General features: G+C 61.2%; 1 protein-coding gene across 1 annotated transcript; it reads left to right on the top strand.

Annotated features, from left to right (window-relative positions):
• Positions 1 to 404: 404 nt before the first annotated feature.
• On the top strand, positions 405 to 9,595 carry SHH (sonic hedgehog signaling molecule). Its single transcript, XM_028094672.2, has 3 exons — positions 405 to 704; positions 5,766 to 6,027; positions 8,772 to 9,595. The coding sequence occupies exons 1-3, from the start codon at positions 405 to 407 to the stop codon at positions 9,593 to 9,595; spliced, it is 1,386 nt and encodes a 461-aa protein (XP_027950473.1).
• Positions 9,596 to 17,548: the final 7,953 nt, after the last annotated feature.

The raw sequence follows: 17,548 nt of genomic DNA, 5'->3' as shown, positions 1-17,548 counted from the left end.
AGCTTGCGCTGCTTTGGCCAATCAGATACGCCCCTGCCAGCTATAATATAGCACCGAGGGCAGCCTGCCTCGCAAGCTCTTCAGGCTTGCTACCATTTAAAATCAGACTCTTTTTGTCTTTTGATTGCTGTCTCCAGCCCCAACTCCGATGTGTTCCGTTATCAGCGACCAGCAGCCTGCCGTTCCAGCCCCCGTCTGGGTGGGGATCGGGGGCCAGTCTCCCGCTGCAGCGGCGGGCGAGGTTATATAGGAAGAGAAAGAGCCAGGCAGAGAGCGAGGGAGCCAGCAGCAAGCCGAGCGAGGAAGGGAGAGCGCAAGCCCGAGCGCAAAGGCACACACACTCGCACTCGCGCACACAGACCCGCACGGGGACAGCGTGGAAGGCACTGGGCTCCGCGGACGAGATGCGGCTGCTGGCGAGATGTATGTTGGTGGTGCTCGTCTCTGCACTGCTGATGTGCTCGGGGCTGGCGTGCGGACCCGGCAGGGGATTTGGGAAGAGGCGGCACCCCAAAAAGCTGACCCCTTTAGCCTACAAGCAGTTTATCCCCAACGTGGCTGAGAAGACCCTAGGGGCCAGTGGAAGATATGAAGGGAAGATCTCGAGAAACTCCGAGCGATTTAAGGAACTCACCCCCAATTACAACCCCGACATCATATTTAAGGATGAAGAAAACACGGGAGCAGACCGGCTGATGACTCAGGTAGAAACCCAGCGCCGCGGCGTGGAATGTGCTGCTTTCACGGGGGCTGTGTGTAACCAGCCACTCCAGACTGAGTCTGTTTGCTCTTCAGGCAGATAGCAAGGCGACTTCACCCTCTCCCTCCCCACCCACCTGCCTACCTACCATCCCTTCCTCTTCTCGGAGGGGACTGGAGGTGAGGGGTCCAGCCGGAGAAGTTTCGGGTGGGGGTGGGGGGTCAGGATGGCAGGTGTGGTCCACCCATGGCCCTGATTTGCTCTGTCCTGCTGGGATGGCCTTCCCATCCTGCCCCAGCTCTGGCTTGCAACTTGGGGAGATCTTCACTCTGGGGGCATCTGCCCCTCCCAAGTTGGGAATGGAAATGGTGGAAGGGGGTCAGGAATCCCCCCATAAACATAAAGTGGCTTCCAGGTCACTGTACAAATGCAAGCCTTGGGCATGAGACAGGGGAGCGTACACGTTCCCCTTCTCCACTGTGCTTTTCTTTCCCACGATCACCCCCACCCCGCTGCCCCCCACCAAAGACGCTCAGTAGGAAAAGCCAGGAGGCAGTGCTGACAAAAGGCAGGGGCTCCCGAGGCGCCGCCTGGTCCCTGAGTGTCTCGCACAGCTCCATTGCACCCCGGGCAGTGGTGCCCATCAGAGTGTGAATGTATTGATATTTCTTTAAGGATGCGTTGCCATTCTCCCGAGCCCGCGGTCCTTGAGGGGAGGGACTTAGAACTTCCTGGCATTGCATCACTCCGGTCAACCTGCAGGCACAGGAATGAGGAGCGACTAGGTATTAGCGGGAGGGGGCTAGAACGGAAAGCCAAAGCCAAACACGCACCCCCCCTCCCTCCCCACCTCTGCCTGAGAGTTCTGGCTGCCAGTCTCCCCGCCAACGGTAGACTTTCTGAAACTCCAGGCACGTATAACTGAGCTAGAAATGGACTTCCTGGCAAATATAGGTCAACATCCTTTTTATTGCCCTATTAAAATATCCAAGTCCTACCTTTCGGGCTAGGAGCGCACCACAGCTGACGGAGCAGCGGCGGTGGGGCGCAAGTACAGGGGAGGGTGGGCGGGGAGGAGAGCCCCCTCCGGGCCGCTCGCTTCCCAGCCCGGTTCGGGGCCGCCAGGCCGGAGGGAGGAAGGAGAGGGGCAGCCGGAGCTGACGGAAGGGGCCGGAGGGAGCCAAGGAGAGGGTCCTTAGCCCCCCGCCCCGCGCCCGCATCTGCTCGCGACCACCTTAAATCTGGACCGCGAGTGTGGACGCGCGCGCCTGAGCCCCAGAGCGGTGCGAGCCACAATGAACCCCGCGCAGGCCGCCGGGCGCGGGGGGCGCGGCCGGCTGCGGGGACTTCTCCGACCTGGGTCACCTCGCTCCCCGCGGGAGGGAGGCGGCCTTCCCCGAGTCCCTCGGAACCGGGGAAGAGGGAGGCGAGGCCAGGGAAGGCGGCGGGGCGGGAGGGGGACGGCGGAGGTCCCGCAGCCCGCGGGGTCGGGGTGCGCGCGCGGGGCTGCCGCGCGGGGCCGACGCGGGAGAGGGGCCCCCGGGGCCCGCTGCAGGTTGCAGAACCGCGCACCCCGGCGGCCGCCCCTCGGCGCCCCTTCCTCCGGGGTTAGCGGTCCCCGCGGCCGGGGCTCCGACGGCCGGGGCGGTCGGGGGCGGCGGGGGCGCGGCGCGGGCTCCGCCGCCTTCCCGGGCCCTCGGGCCCGGCGCCCGCGCCGACGCCCGGCCCCGGTCCCTCTTCCGGCCGCCCGCCCGCCGGGGACCCACGGCCGAGCGGCCCTGCGCCGGCCACTCTCGCCGCCGCGCGCGCTGGCAGCATTTGAACTTCTGACCTTCTGTCAACTTCCCTCAGACGAACGAAACGAAAACAAATACTTTTTTTTTTCCTTAGGCAGCGGCCCTTCCCGTTCCCAGCACAAAAGGACGGGGGAGGGGCAGCCACCGTGGGGGTGGGGTGGGCAGAGCCAGGCCAGGACTGAATCACGCACCCCGCAAATGTCCCCTGAAAACGCGGTGGCTGGCGGGGCGCGCTGGCAGGCGCCCTGCGGGTTATCCTCTCTGGCCCGTCCTTCTTCCCGGCCTGGAAGAGTTGGGGCGCGGGCGCAGGACCGCTGGTGAGGGGCCTGGGGTGAAGGGGTGAAGCAGAGAACGCCTCCCCGGCCACAGGAGGTTAGCTCTCCTCGGGGACCTGTTCACCCGCCGGCCCCGTTTAAAACCACCACCTAGACTCTGTTCTCAGGCGCGCGCGTCCCTCCTCCCGGGCTGGCCGTCCCTCCGCGTCTCTGCGTGTCCCTGTCCCTCTAATGTGACTGCCGCCCAAGTCCCTCAACCATGGCAAGACCGTCCCCGGTGGAACTTTCAGAGCAGTTCTGGAACGCAGGAGCTCCTGGTTAATATTAACTCGGAGAGGGGGAAGCGCAGACAGACGCGCTTGGCCCGCAGGCGCGGGTGCCAGGCGCGGGTGCGGCGGCCTGAGGGCTCCGGGGGCAGGAGGCGGCCGCAGGGGCAGGGCCTGAGGGCCGCAGGGGGGACGGCCCGGGACGCCATGCCGAGTAGATTTCTGTGTGCGTGGCGGCCCGGCCCCGGCGCTCAGGTGTGGGTTTGAGGAGGGTGTTCCTCTTTGGCTAGGAGGGGTCTGTTTTCCCGGAGTGGGGGGAAGGGGGTGGAGACAGGTGTGCGGGGACTGGGGGGGGGGGTCTCTTTTGAAGTTGGGACACCCCTCCCCCGCACTGGGAAAGCCAGGCGGCCGTTGGCGGTGACAGTCCTGCTCGGGCTTCTGGGCACCGGGCGGCTGCGAAGACTGCGGAGGAGGCGGGGGCTCAGGCGTGGGGAGCACCTTGGTCTCCGCCGACACAAAGCCCGGCCCGGCGGCCCCGCGGGGCTTTACGGTGGCTGCACCGAGCCGGGCTTGATTCGCGGCACACGACCCAGTGAATTGCTAACCGGCCTGGGCTTCCCAGCTTTGCCTGCGCCTCTCCCGCCCGCCGGGCGCACAGCGTCCTGCAGGCGCGGGCCCAGGCCGCGCCAGGCCTGGGGGAGCCTAGGGAGGGCGCGTGGGGAGCGGGGCGCCGCTCGGGCCTGGCTCGGCCTTGGGGCTCCCCGCCTGGGGCCCTCCACCTCGTGCCCAACTGGCGCAGCTCCGGGCGCCGGGGGCCGGTACATGGCCTCTCCATCCCGCCCTCGGCTCACCAGCAGCCCCGTGGGACGCTGTGAAAGCTTCGTGTGACCCCCAAAAGAAGGGAGCCGAGGTGGCGCGGGGCTCGGGATGCGGGCTGTGTGCGTGTGCGTGTCGGCGGTGTGCGCCTGCGCAGCCGGCCTCCCAGCCCGGCTCTAAACTGACCCTGGTTTACTGATTGATTTTCATGTAAAACGCGTTCAGTCCTCAAGATGACCTCGCTCAAACTCTGCCCTTCCGACTTTTATTATTATTATTATTATTATTATTATTATTATTGAAGAAAATTGCTGGCAGGCCCAGAAACCTTGTCAGCGCTGACCGGTTAGCAGGGCCGCCCCCAAGTCCCTTACCCCCCCCCATTTCTTGTATGTTTAACTCTACAACCATATCACTGGTTTTTATTGCTGTCCAACACACAGGACTTTTCCTGTTGCGCAATCCTCACATCCCCGCAAAGCCAAAGCGCGGACAGCAGTACTTGCAAGAGCTTCCCGCCGGCTCGCTAGGAAAACAGTCCCCAAGCTGCTGTTAGGATCCTCGACCGGGTCTTCCGTCCACCCCGCTTACCAGGTTCCAAAGCTGAGCATGCGCGGCCTGACGGAGAGCAGCCCTACCTTCTGCGGGAGGTCAACTTGAAATTGCCCCTCATCCCCGGGGTCTGTCTCTCCTGGGGATGCCCCTTGGTGATCCTGTCACCATTTCCCCTCATTTGAATCCCGCACCCCACCATCAGTGCAAACGCCCGGGTAGTGAGTTAGGACACGCACACACACTTGCCATGGCGCAGTTTTTTCTTGCATCCTTCTCTGAATGTGACCTGAGAATTATGAGGGGCTCCCCCAACCCCGAGTTCCACTTCGCCCTGGTCTGTGTCCTGCCCGTTCAGTGTTTCTTCACTCCCACGGCACAGGCAGCTTCCTCGTGGCCGGGGTGGGGGGTACTCCTGAAGGGCTCCGAGGCCTCGGGCCTCTCTGGCTCCCCATCCCCCACCCCTCACGCCCCGCCCCCTCCCTCCACCTCTTAAGTTTGCTCTTCAAACTTGCAGGACGCCATTCTGCTCTGGGGCCAAGAAAACAAGAGGGGGGAAGGGAACAGGTTAAGGAAAACAAGAGACACAATCAGACCACAGAAAAGCCGGAGAAAAGAGGTCTATGGAGAAAAGGAATGTGGCTGTCCAGATAAAGAATGTTTGTCGTCAGGCCTGGCCCGCATTGAAAATTATAACTCACCTGCTTGCCTTTCCCTCAGGCCCCCTCCAGCCCCTTCCGCGTGGCTTTCAGCTTCCCACCTCCCTCTCGCCCTTTGGCTGGATCCAGGGCTCAGATAGGCACAGGGTAGGAGGGAAGGTCCAGAGATAACCCAGGGCTTTTCACTCTTTAAGAAGCATACCGCCTGTGTTCTTTATTTCTGCAAAGTTGCACCCTGGGCCTCTCTCCGGCCTCCTGGTGAGGGAGTTAGGCCAGGCACAAGGGTGGAGCCTTGCATAGGTGTGGAGAAATGGGGCCACGGAAAGGGATGGGGGGGGGAGTGGAGGGCATCCTAGGGGAGGAGTAAGCCATTCCCCGGGGCGGCCCGGGCAGGCCCTGCAGTTACTGTCTGAGACACACAAGTTTACGTGTCTCAGAAGATGTCATGTTCGTCTCGGGCCATGGTAGGGGCTCTGTTAGGTCAGATTTTGGAGAAAGGCCCTCAGCTCATCTGCAAGACGACTGGCTCCTCCAGCAGACGCCACAGCCCCCTCGCACCTCAGTGCACCTCCAGGCCTTGTCTCCCTGCTGTCCACAGAGCGCTTATCCTCAGGGACTGGGCCGGGCAGCCGAGGCAAGGGCAGGGATGGGTGGCAGGCCCAGTACTAACATCTGCGGGGGGGCCCCCCTTCTTTCCGCAGAGGTGTAAGGACAAGCTGAATGCCTTGGCCATCTCGGTGATGAACCAGTGGCCCGGTGTGAAGCTGCGGGTGACCGAGGGCTGGGACGAAGATGGCCACCACTCAGAGGAGTCGCTGCACTACGAGGGCCGTGCGGTGGACATCACCACGTCAGACCGCGACCGGAGCAAGTATGGCATGCTGGCACGCCTGGCCGTGGAAGCTGGCTTCGACTGGGTGTACTACGAGTCCAAAGCGCACATCCACTGCTCCGTGAAAGCAGGTGAGGCGGCAGGCCCAGCCTTCTCCCTAACCCCCGTGCCCATGAAGCCCCCCGACTCACCTAGCAGCTCCAGATCTGCCCATGAGATGTCACCATGGCGCCCCACAGTGGGATTCAAGGGAAAGAGACAAATGTGTGCGGGGTGGGGGGAGGCAGGAGGGGCAGGAGGGGCAGGGAGGGAGCGAATTGGGTGATAACTCCTGTCTCTGGTGTGGGAACACAGCCTGTAGAGGTGGGTCCCGCCCGCCAGGAATTGGCCCTACCTTTGAGGCCACAGAGGCCCGAGGTGCTCCAAGCCCAGATGCAGAGGGCATATGGCTTCCTGAGCCTCCCCCCGCCACCCTGTTTCCGGAGCCCCCACTGCAGGTGGGGGAGACAGGGAAGTTGGGGGAGGGGACGTTCCTGGTGCACTGGTAGCCAGGTCTGGCCTAGATTCTTCCTCTCATTTCAGGCTTAAGAATCAGCCAGCCCCTACTCGACCCCCCAGCACAGGAGGTTCTGCCCAGGGTGTAAGCTCCTGGTCCTCTCTCCTCCCCACTGAGCGTCTGTGGACGCTAAACTAACTTAACTCGCCGGCTAAGCCTTTGGGGAGAGGCCTGGTGGGAGGTAATAAATGCAGTGGTTACCGCTTCCAGCATCTGGAGGCCGCAAGCCCAGAAGCATCCGTCCTTATTAGGAGCCAGCTGGGCTGCCCTGAGCCACAGGCAGGGCCAGGAGGCCGATGGGAGTCTGCAGCTGCAGGCAGCCCATCCATGGGCTGGTGACTTCCCTGGGCCTACAACGCCACACGCTGTCACTGTCAAGGAACAGCCATGCCGGGGAAGGCGCTGCACCCGCAGCAGACAGCCCAACTCCGAGGTTATTTATGCGGATCTCTCCACCTCCCCGCAGAAGTTGATGCATTTAGCAGAACAGTTCACAGTGAATTTCGGAGGAACTGTGTCTTCCCCGCACCCCCTCCCCCGAGTTTTGCCTATTTGTCTCCTAAACTGTATTTTAGTAGCATGTGTTAGTGGAAAAACACTTTCAAGGTGTCAAGACACAGTTCATAGGGAAGGAAAATAGTGGCTTCTTATCACAACAGAAAGAAAAGGTGTGGAAGGGGCGCGGGGAGGGGGCGGGCTGGGCTTGTAGATGGAGGCAGGGAGGCTGGGCAGGCGGCGCCCCCACTTCGCGGGGCTCCGCTGCGGAAGGTCCCGGGGCACACCCTTCCTGGGACCCCGCGGTTGCGCTCGAGGGGCGTTCGGCCCCCTCCTGGGCCAGCCCTGTCCCTGGGGACCCCCTGGCGTCCCTAGAGGTCTTCTCGCAAATGAGCAGCGGTAATCCCGCGCCAGGATTCCGCCCGGGGAGGGCAGACCCCCAGGGCGCGGAGAGCCGCTCATTGGCATTCGGCGCACACGGGCCGGGGCGCGGTGCGTTGCGTGTCAAGCAGGGTCGTGCGACTCGACGACTCGGGCTCGCCTGCGCCCCGGGTCGCATTCCGGGGGGCAACGGCGGGCCTCCAACGGCCAGGCCCGCACTTCATGCCGCAGAAACCGATGAGAAGATTAAAACCCCTCTGTAATTCCAGCAGGAAGATTCTTTCTCGCGATCTCTATTTGCAAAAAGCATGATCCCGGAGATTGGAATGCAAAGAAGACCGGGCTCTCCCCGCCCCTCCTCCGCGGCCCCCTGCTCGCCACCCTGGCTCCGATCATTGTCCTCGGGACAGTGAGCCTCAGAGATCGACAGAGGGCTCGGGAAAGCGGGTAGTCAAGGGGCCTTGAGAACCCGGCCGCTTCCAGTGCTTGGAGCAGGCCCCGCCATTTAAAATTCAAATACACATCTTGAGTGCTTGGAAGAGGCCTGGCTGTGCAAATAGTGCTTGTGAGGCCCGGGCTTCTGGAGAGCCCGCGTGTGAATCGCAGGGGGACTTGGGGGGGGGGGTGCACCTGAGCAAATAGGGAGGGGGCGGCTGAGAAAGGGGAGGGGGGGGAATGGAAGTGGCCCCTCTTCCAAGAGTGTCTCCCATTTATTGCGGAGATCACAATGACAGTGCTGGGCCCTTTATTGGATTTTAATTAGAAAATCCACACAAGCCCCGGGTTTTCACACCTCGGCCAATTCCCTGGAATGTTTGTCCAGTTGCTACAACTACTGCAGCTATTTTGCACTCCCGCCCCTCTCCCGAGCCCCTGCAATGGGCCGGCACCAAGGTCCCCCCACTGGGCTGGGCGCTGGGGGCGGGCAGGCGAGGGGTTCCCGCCGCGCAGCCCCGGTGCGGGGCGCACGAGGGGGCGCCGCACCCCGCGCCGGGGGCGGGAAGAAAGGAGGTGCGCCCCGGCGCCCGAGGGAGCTCAAGGAGGCTTCCTGAGGAATCTAAGTGCAGAGCAAATACCCTGCGAATTCAGGGCGAGGCTGGGTGTGTGCTGAGCCGGGGGCGGGGGGGGGGGGCGACGGGAGGAAGGCGGAAGGGAAAGAGTGTAACCGGCCTCCCGCCGGAGACGCCAGCCAACCTTTGTCACTGCCAGTCCAATCCTAAGAGAGTCGTTAAGGAATGCATCTGCATCTGAATTTTGTCACCGAGACGGTGGGGCTGACGGAGAGAGGTCTGCGCTGGGCCAGCCGGGACTCTCTCCCCGGAGCGGCGCGTGTCCGGAGTCTGGTGCGCGGGACGGCAGGCGTGCGCCCCCGGCCCGACTTGTGCCTCCCTGTGGGCGCTCACCACCCTGTCCCCTCTTCTCTCCCTTCTCCAACCCCCGCAGAGAATTCGGTGGCGGCCAAGTCCGGCGGCTGCTTCCCGGGCTCGGCCACCGTGCACCTGGAGCAGGGCGGCACCAAGCTGGTGAAAGACCTGCGTCCCGGGGACCGCGTGCTGGCGGCCGACGACCAGGGCCGACTGCTCTACAGCGACTTCCTCACCTTCCTGGACCGCGACGATGGTGCCAAGAAAGTCTTCTACGTGATCGAGACGCGGGAGCCGCGCGAGCGCTTGCTGCTCACCGCCGCGCACCTGCTGTTCGTCGCGCCGCACAACGACTCGGCGGCCGGGGAGCCCGAGGCGCCGTCGGGCGCGGGGCCGCCACCGGGGGGCGCGCCAGGGCGCCGGGCGCTCTTCGCCAGCCGCGTGCGCCCGGGCCAGCGCGTGTACGTGGTGGCCGAGCGCGGCGGGGATCGTCGGCTCTTGCCGGCCGCCGTGCACAGCGTGACGCTGCGTGAGGAGGCGACGGGCGCCTACGCGCCGCTCACGGCGCAGGGCACCATCCTCATCAACCGGGTGCTGGCGTCGTGCTACGCGGTCATCGAGGAGCACGGCTGGGCGCATCGGGCCTTCGCGCCCTTCCGCCTGGCGCACGCGCTCCTGGCCGTGCTGGCGCCCGCGCGCACGGACCGCGGCGGGGACGGCGACGGCGGGGGCGGCGGCCACCTGCCCCCGCCCGCGCCAGGGGCGCCTGATGCGCCAGGTGCGGCCGACGCGCCAGGTGCCGTGGGCATCCACTGGTACTCGCAGCTGCTCTACCAAATAGGCACCTGGCTGTTGGACAGCGAGGCCCTGCACCCGCTGGGCATGGCGGTCAAGTCTAGCTGAAGGCCGGCGAGCCGGGGAGGGCGCGGGGTGGGGGCGGGGGGGGGGCGCGGGAGGGAGCAACAGCAAAGAACAGCAAAAGACACACGGAAAAGCGCACGGAATGAGACTTTAATTATAATAATAATTAATAATAATAATAAAGTAGGACAGTCCAAAGTAGACTATAAGGAAACAGAGACCCCGGGAAGTTTTGTCGTTGTGTTTAGTTTATATATATATTTTTGAATTTTTTGGTTGTTGTTTTATTTTGGTTATTTTTTTTCACCTCTCCTGGCTATTTATTTGTTTGGTATGAATAGATGTTTTAAATAATATGAACCGGACCTTCAAGAGCCTTAAATAGTTTGTTTCTTGGATAATTTATTATTATCATGTGAACTGTACTCACAGGGGGGAAAGATTATTTTGTGAGGCCAAGCGACCTGCTCAGAGTCTATTTTTCTACATATCCCTCGCCCTGACTTTCAGAAAGCAAAACTCTGCACTCCGCATTCCTCGTTTGCCACGCGCCTGCTTTTCGGCAAGTGTAAACTAAAACATGCTTCATGGGGGTCCACAAATTATATTTTTATACACAGAATTGTAAATTAGATTTTTTGAGAGATCAATACTTAACTGAATTACATTTCATTTTTGAAATAGTGTAAAATATGAAAATATATTATTTTAATTTAACTAGTTTCCAGTGTAACAGCCACCTCCTGTATGTCTTCATGGGTTAATATTTGCTCCGTCATCACCATTTTGGCCGCATTCTTGGAAGTCAAGACTGTTACACACACACACACACACACACACACACACACACACACACATACTTTTTTTTTGGACAAACTGGAAGAACTCTGTTATTTTTAACTTCAAAGAATTTATTAGAAAATAATATTTTTTAAAAGCGCACATAGTGATGAGCCCACGAGAATGGAGCCTGTAGTTTGTACAGAGAAAAACAAAGGATGTTTTTGCATTAATAAATTGAGAAATAACTGCTGTAAATTTACTAAAATGTATTTTTGAATATTTTGTAATAGTTTTATAGAAATAAAATGTGCCACGCACAGACTGGTTAGTATATAATAACTAAGAATCCCCGTCGCAGCCCCATTTTCATTTCTGTTTCGGCTTCTTTGTTTGGGAACCCTAGCGCTGACAGGAGTGCCCAGCATTATATTTAGATGTGTTGCTTATACTGTGAATTCAGATCAGCTTAAGTAGGTAACCAAAGTAGGTAACCAAACCGACTTGTTTATTTTCATCCCTGGAGAAACCTCAGCTCTGTTAGTATTTGTTGTGTGAGAGTCTCTGTGCCTCCACCAGCTGAGGGTGCCGGGTGCGGGTGCCGTTCTTCTCCCACCCCCCAGCCCTTAATTAGCGTAGCCCAGCGCGAAGGCCCGGCAGAGGAGGCCTGCGGGCACCCACCAGGATCTCTCCCCATGCTCCATGTAGTTGCTGGCAGACCTCATACCTCCACCTGGTTGCCCCACGTTGGTGTGCCTGGTCCTCTGGCTTCAAAGGGAGGAGGCCCCTAGCTGCTTTGTGAAGTCCTGGGGTACCCTTTCCAGATGGGTCCCCAGGGAGACGGCCAAGTGTCGATCTTCTCCGAAGCCCCCCGGGACCCTCGTGGCAAACCCACTGAAGAGGGCACATTCTCCACCTGCTCTCAGGGGGCCCCATCTTCCCTCCTCCCGAGTCACAGCTGCTAGTCTCAGGGCTGCCTGGGTCCTCGGGCCACGTTGGTGTTATCGAGTCCAAGCCGTCTGTCTGGAGTGGTGATTTGGTTTGGATTTTCATCCCTAGGGCACGGTCCTACTTTAGTGGGCACACTGTGGTTGGCCTCCTACGCTGGCTGGGTCTGGGGGAAGAAGTCCTCCATGTTTGACATTGTGTTATAGACTCAGCTGAGAGGGGCTCAGCCCTTGGCTGTCACTCTCAGTGCTTTGGCTTATCAAAGGCTACTGTCCTGATGTGTGCTTTGGGCCAAGCGTCCAAGCAGGTTCGGCTTTGGAAGGATGGCTGTGTGCACATCGGGCCTCTTAGCAACTTAAGCCTGTCTGAAGGCGGGTTTGGGTTTGGGGAGCAGAACGGAGCCTGACGGCCTCAGGCGGGCCTCAGTCCCACCTGGGCGGGGGCTGGAGATGCTGCGCCTAAGGCTAGGCCTGTGGTGGCGTCTTCAGCCAGAAACACCGGGCCCTGAGGGGCTTCTGTGCAGAGGGTCCGGCGTGGTGTGCCTTTTCCAGGAGGCTGTGGGCCAGGGGGCCAGGCATGCACCCTGGAACTTGCCCTCTGCCTGCTTTCAAGGGGCCAGGCCCTTCAGGCAGGAGTGATCCTTGGTTTTTCTCTGTCAAAGACTTTTCTTTGGTCTTCTAGGTAGTTAGCAGGTGCAAGGTTTGCAATCCCTGGTGGAATTTGGTGGTTTCTGTTGTGTTGACCGTTCCGTTCTGAGTGTAAGCCCTGGCACCCCAATAGCTTTAGCTGTGCTGATTGACAGACTAGTTAGCGGTCAGCCTGATCGGCCGAAGACAGCATTGGAGGGTTGGCCAGGCCCCAAGGGAACCACCCGTCGGTGACCCCCAGCGTGGGGGCACCGCGGCCCTGAGCAGCACCCCCCCCAGTCAGGCGAGGTGGCAGCCCCCTCTCACTGCTCCCCCGCCCTCCCTGTTCCACGTCCGCCGCCCCTTGCCCAACTTTACATTCAGAATCCTCTCTCTCATGGCCAAAAAAAGGGAGCCACGCCGTAGAGCAACCCAACCCAGGGCATCAGGATGTGCAGTCCGCTCCCAGCAGACGAGGTGTCCACTCCACCTTCAGGGTGGACGGTGTGAAGAGTTTGTGCGAAGTGTCCGCGCGGTGTTGCCGCCAGCCTCCCTCGTGACTAAATGCATATCTATTCCTGTCAAAAGCGTGTATCACAATGTACTTGAAACTGTTATCTTTGTGCTCTATTGTTTGAATAATTAAAGAAGTTACAGAGACTTCCGGCCATGTCTGTTCTGTGGCAGAATGCCTGCCCTCGGCGATCCTCACCTTCTTCCGCGAGGTTGTGTGGCAATGTGAAAGACAAAGTCTCCGGGGGCACCGGCCGCGCGGGCCTCGGTGGCAGGGTGCAACCGGGCTGTGGGGGGCTCCCCCGCATGCTGAAGCATGGGGCTGGGACATTCGGTGCAGCCGTGGTGAGGGGGGACAATGCGGCGCTGTCCAGTCCTGGTGGAGTCCCTCGGCTGCAGGCATCACACCCACACGGCAAACATTGGCCAGACCTGCGAAGAATACCAGCCGGTTGCAAGATTTGGCAAGAAAGTGGCAACGCGCCCAGGGTGAGCACGCGCCCGGAGTGAGCCGGCTGCAGGGCTGGCGCGGGGTGAGCCCTCCGACCGCGTTCTCAGTTCTCTGCTGACCCATCCTTCCGAAAGGACATGGTACTCAGAGGGGTTGGGAGGCCCTGGGAGGTGGACTTTGAAATGGCTTCTCATGAACAAGTCACCCAACACATGGTTTTCCGGAGGTGCTCTGCTGGGTGTACGTTCTCGGACCGGGGTTGGCAAATGACAGCCCTGAGAACAACGCAGCCCTAGGCCTGTTTTTATACAGCCTGCGAGCTGAGATCGGTTTTTACATATATTTTTTTTAATGGTCGAAAACAAAAAAAAAACTAAATAAGATTTCATGACAGGTAAAAATTATATGAAGTCCAGACTTCAGTGTCCATCAATAAAATTCTCTTGGAACGCCCACCCCCCCCCCAATTCCTTCACACACTGTCCGGGGGAGCCTTGGGGCACAGAAGTTGCATCAGGAATACGTGGCCCACAGAGCCTGACGTATTTACTCGCTGGATCCTTACAGAGGAAGTTTGCCACCCGTGGTCTAGAATGGGAAAACCTAGGTTGTGGCGAAACAGAGCCCTGCAGTGGGGGCAGGAGGCCGGAGCCGGAACAGAGCTGTGTGCACGCCAACAAAGCACGTTTTTCTGTTGGGATCCAGAGGCTCTCCCCGCTCAATTCTGCTCCTTACTCGGAGCTGTAGAGAGGGTGACAGACCCAGGAAGAGCCCCTTGGACCTGGCGGTGTAACAGGCATAGCCGAGTGCTGAGCAGGTGTGCGCTAACCTGGAAACGCATGATCTGCAACACAAGGTGGGGGCCGGGACCAAGAGCAGAGGAAGATGGGCAATGTTTGTCTCCGGGCTCTGTGAAAATAGCCCCGAGGTGAGAAAATAGGAAGTCTGGATTTGGAGATAATCTCCTTTCCTTTCTTTGGCTGAGTTAGATTTTCTCCAATTAAGAAGAAATCATAGGAATTCCCTAAGTTTTACCCTATAAGCAAGCTCTGGGGCCTGTTCCGTGAGACACGGAAATGGAAGATCACCTTTTCAATGCGTATCTGTGGTTTTCGCGACGAGGGCCGCTGTGTTCCCGGGGGTGGGGGGAGCTGGTGTAAGTAAGGGGGTTGAAAAACCTGAAGACTGAAGATAAATTAGAACAGATATTATGCCCAGAATCCAAGGAAACCATTCCCCTGAACCACAGAACTTGGTTTCTGGATGTCGATTTATCCCAGGTCAGGGCCTAAGTGTTCGCTTCCAGGAGAAACGGACGCCCTCTCCACTGGATGGCACCCCTCATCTCCGCCGGGGAGTTCCTTCCTCCACACCCCAGGAGAGGTCAAGGACTCCCTTTGGGAACCCTGCCACTTACTGCCAGGCAGAAAAACCAGCCCCATGTCTGAAAGGAGCCTCTGCTCATGGGTCCTTGCGTCTGCCACCCTGCCGCCCATGTCCTCAGAGTCCTGGCACACACCCCTGCAGCCAGACTGTGGCCACGCTCCGCGCTCAGCGCTGGGCCACCCAACCGGCCAAGCCCAGCCAAGCCAGAGCCTTGGCAGAGAAGCAGGGTGGGTGGGAAGAGGCTGTGGGAACCTGATATTTGGTGTTTTGGAAAGAGCGTCAGCATCAACAGGAGAGGACCAAGCGCCCTCGGACCTGCCCGCTCACCTCACGGCGTATTCCTGATGCTGCCCTTAGGACTTGGTGATGCATGCGGGAATGCACAGTCACCGCTCCGAGCCTGGGGCTCTGAGGGTCTGAGGCCAGCCCTGGCCCAGCCCCCAGCCCCCAGCCCCCTGCTCTGTGTAGGGCCCTTCGGCCCTCCCGGGCCTCTGCGGCTGGCCTCCCTCCCGCGGCTGCAGAGCCGCAGCCCCGCCAGCACCCAGCCCCCGGCGCCCAGCATCCAGCGCCCAGCACCCAGCCCCCACCTCCACTGCTGGCTGTGCGCCCAGCCCTCCCCGCGGCGGGTTTCCAGCTCCGCAGCCCGCCACTCCGCGGTCCGCGCCGCCGGCCTGGGGAAGCTCCCCGGGGCAGGCGGCTCCACCCCTCGCGGGCAGTGCCCCTGGCAGCCTCCCGCGCCCCCGGCGCTGCCCCTGGTCGTGTCAGGCTGAGTCTAAGAGGAGGCCGGGAGCAGAGGGGGTCGGGGAGGTAGGGGGTGCTAGGCCAGCGCGGCGCGCTGCCTGGGGTGCCGGCCCTTCAAGGTCCCCCAAGTGCAGCCAGCATCAGCGCGCTGCGGCCGGGCTGGAAGAAGCTGCCCTGAGTGGAGTCCGAGCGCCCTCTGCTGGTCGCCGTGCGGGGAGGTGGGCGCTGGCACCTGCGCGGGCGGCCGGGCGGACGGTGACCGCCAGCCGGGGGTTCATCAGAACAAATCCCCAAGTGTCCTCTAACAGAGAGCGAGGGACTGCAGGCCAGGCCCCAGAGAGGAGGGTCAAGGAGACGTGAGGGCTCCGGTTGGAGTGGGCGGCGCGGGCCGTCCCGTGCAGTCTGGGCGGCCTGCCCCCATCCCGCCCTCCGAGACCCAAATTAAAGCTCAGCCGTCCCAGCCACCCCAGTGGATCGGCCTGGGTCGTGGGTCGGCGCTCTCCAGCAGGACTTTATTCTTGGACACCCGCGGTCAGAAGGGAGGACCAAAGAGGACTCCTGTCTTGGGGCCCAGGAAGGCAGCTACTTCTCCGCCGGGTGCGGGAGCAACAGTTGCCCCCACTCTGTCTTAAGTGAGGTCGAGCGCCCCCCTTTCTGGGCACCAGGCCCTGCAGACGGAGGGGCGGCTACAGCCATTTCCAGAGCTGAGAGGTTGGGCAGGCCCTCCTGCCAGCGGTCTGGGCGCCTGGAAGGGGCAGGCTGCTGGGTGTGTGGGCCTTGCTGGGTTGCACAGCCGGGACCAGGCCCCTGGCCTCCACAGCCCTCGGCTTCCCTCCCTGGACACAGCTTCGCACGCCTTGGGGTAAGTGGGCGACCTGAGGGGAGGTTTACAGGAAGGACGGGGCCACACAGGGGGACAGTGGTCGAAGGGGCCCCTCTGAGAAGCCCCGGGGCACCGTAGCTAGGCTCCTCCTCTGTGTGGACTCAGCCTCACCAAGAGGGAGCCCGGGACTGGGGACCACTGCGGCCCTACCACTGACCGCCCTTGGGTCTGGGAGGGCCGTGGACACTGCTGGGCCTCCGCCCGCGCACAGGGAGGTGAGGCGGCAGGCCCATGGTCCCTTGCAACCCAGAAATGCTCCCGCTTGAAGGCCAGCCGGTTGCTACGGCCGATAGGCTCCACCTGGATCCAGGTGAGGCTGAACAAGTCTGTCTACACCCAGAGAAAACAGACAACATTGTGGAGATGAAAGTACTCGGATTCTCTGAACAGACCCTCAAGGTCGCCCTCAGTGGGGTCGCTGCCATCGGACATCGGCTGTGGCCACGCCGGGGTGGCCACCGCGGGCAGACGCAGAACAACAAGGTGACGACGCGCGACTTCCTTCTAGGGTGACCCCCGCGGAGGGGACCGTGCGACCTCAACAGGAAAGAGAAGGCGGCCTTCCGCCAGCACGGGTGTCCTGCCCGGCTCAGTCGGGGACCAGTGCGGCTGTAAGGAAGTGCCTTCCCGCTGCAGTCCAGGGCCGGCGGGGGCTTGAGCAGGGTTGGATGTTGGATGCGGTGTGGCTGGGGACGGAGGGCAGAGCTGCGGTCAGAACTCTCTCGCTCTCCAGGCTACTTCCTCCCAGAAAGCACTTTCTTCCCGGGTGGCCCCGATTAGAGCCCAGGGGTCACTTCAATGCGGATCCAAGACCACGGCAATTCTCTGGGCGGCCTCCAGGGCTGGGGTCAGGAAAAGCATCCCCTTCAAGGTGTTCTCGCTTTTAAGGAAGAAGTTTCAGGAACAACAAAACGTCTAATAGACCAGCGCTCATGAGATGTCCAGAACCTTCCGTGCTGGAGTTGGCTGTAACTCTGCGCTACGCCTGACCTCATCTGAACCCCACTGTGAGAAGCACGTCCCTGGAGCGCAGCCCCCTCCTTCCCACCCGCATGAACTCTGACATCTGCCACGGACTGATTTCGGGGCTTGCCTACGGGTTTGGGGAGCAGCTAGGGTCACTGCTCTGCATCCCCCCCGGAGCCATATCGGGAGTGAGAGAAGGAAGCCGGAGGGCGCCTCCTCCGGGGGCACCAAGCAGTGCGCCCCTGTCCTCGTGGGGCGGCCCGGAGGACCTACCCCTCCTTCCCATCTCCGTCTAGCTCCTGGTGAAGACCCCTGGTGCGCACCCCTGTGAGAGGCCCGGGCTGTCCCACGGACCCCTCGCACCCCGCGCCCCACACCAGCTCTTCCTTCCTTCCCTCATGGGAATTCCCCTTCTCCCCCAGGCCAAGACCGGAGGGGCAAGGAGGAGGTGAGCCCCCAGTACGGGGCCAGGACCAACACGGCCCCGCGACGAGCCCCAGCCCGTGTTCTGCCATTGAGAACAAGCCAGTGCAGCGCCCCCAAGCCAGGACGCCCCGCGCGCCGGCCCCCGGACACCTGCAGAGGCCGGAGCTGCCTCCCCAGCTGGAGCGCTGAGCTATTTATAGTCAGTGCTCCCGTGTTGGTCCTAAAGACTAGGTGTTCAGTCAAAAAAGAGCCTTTTTAGGTCAGGGAAATGAGTT

Source organism: Eumetopias jubatus, unplaced genomic scaffold, assembly GCF_037043125.1.
Source record: "Eumetopias jubatus isolate StellerSeaLion01/CBP00866 unplaced genomic scaffold, mEumJub1_p1.0 scaffold_14, whole genome shotgun sequence".
Classification (NCBI taxonomy): Eukaryota; Metazoa; Chordata; class Mammalia; order Carnivora; family Otariidae; genus Eumetopias; species Eumetopias jubatus.
Note: the sequence above shows the minus strand (reverse complement) of the source record. Positions and strands in the feature narration are given on the sequence as shown.

Coding starts and splice junctions, on each gene's coding strand:
- SHH (XM_028094672.2), top strand. CDS start 405: ATGCGGCTGCTGGCGAGATGTATGTTGGTGGTGCTCGTCTCTGCACTG. Junction 705..5,765: donor CAGACCGGCTGATGACTCAG/GTAGAAACCCAG, acceptor TTCTTTCCGCAG/AGGTGTAAGGACAAGCTGAA. Junction 6,028..8,771: donor CCACTGCTCCGTGAAAGCAG/GTGAGGCGGCAG, acceptor CAACCCCCGCAG/AGAATTCGGTGGCGGCCAAG.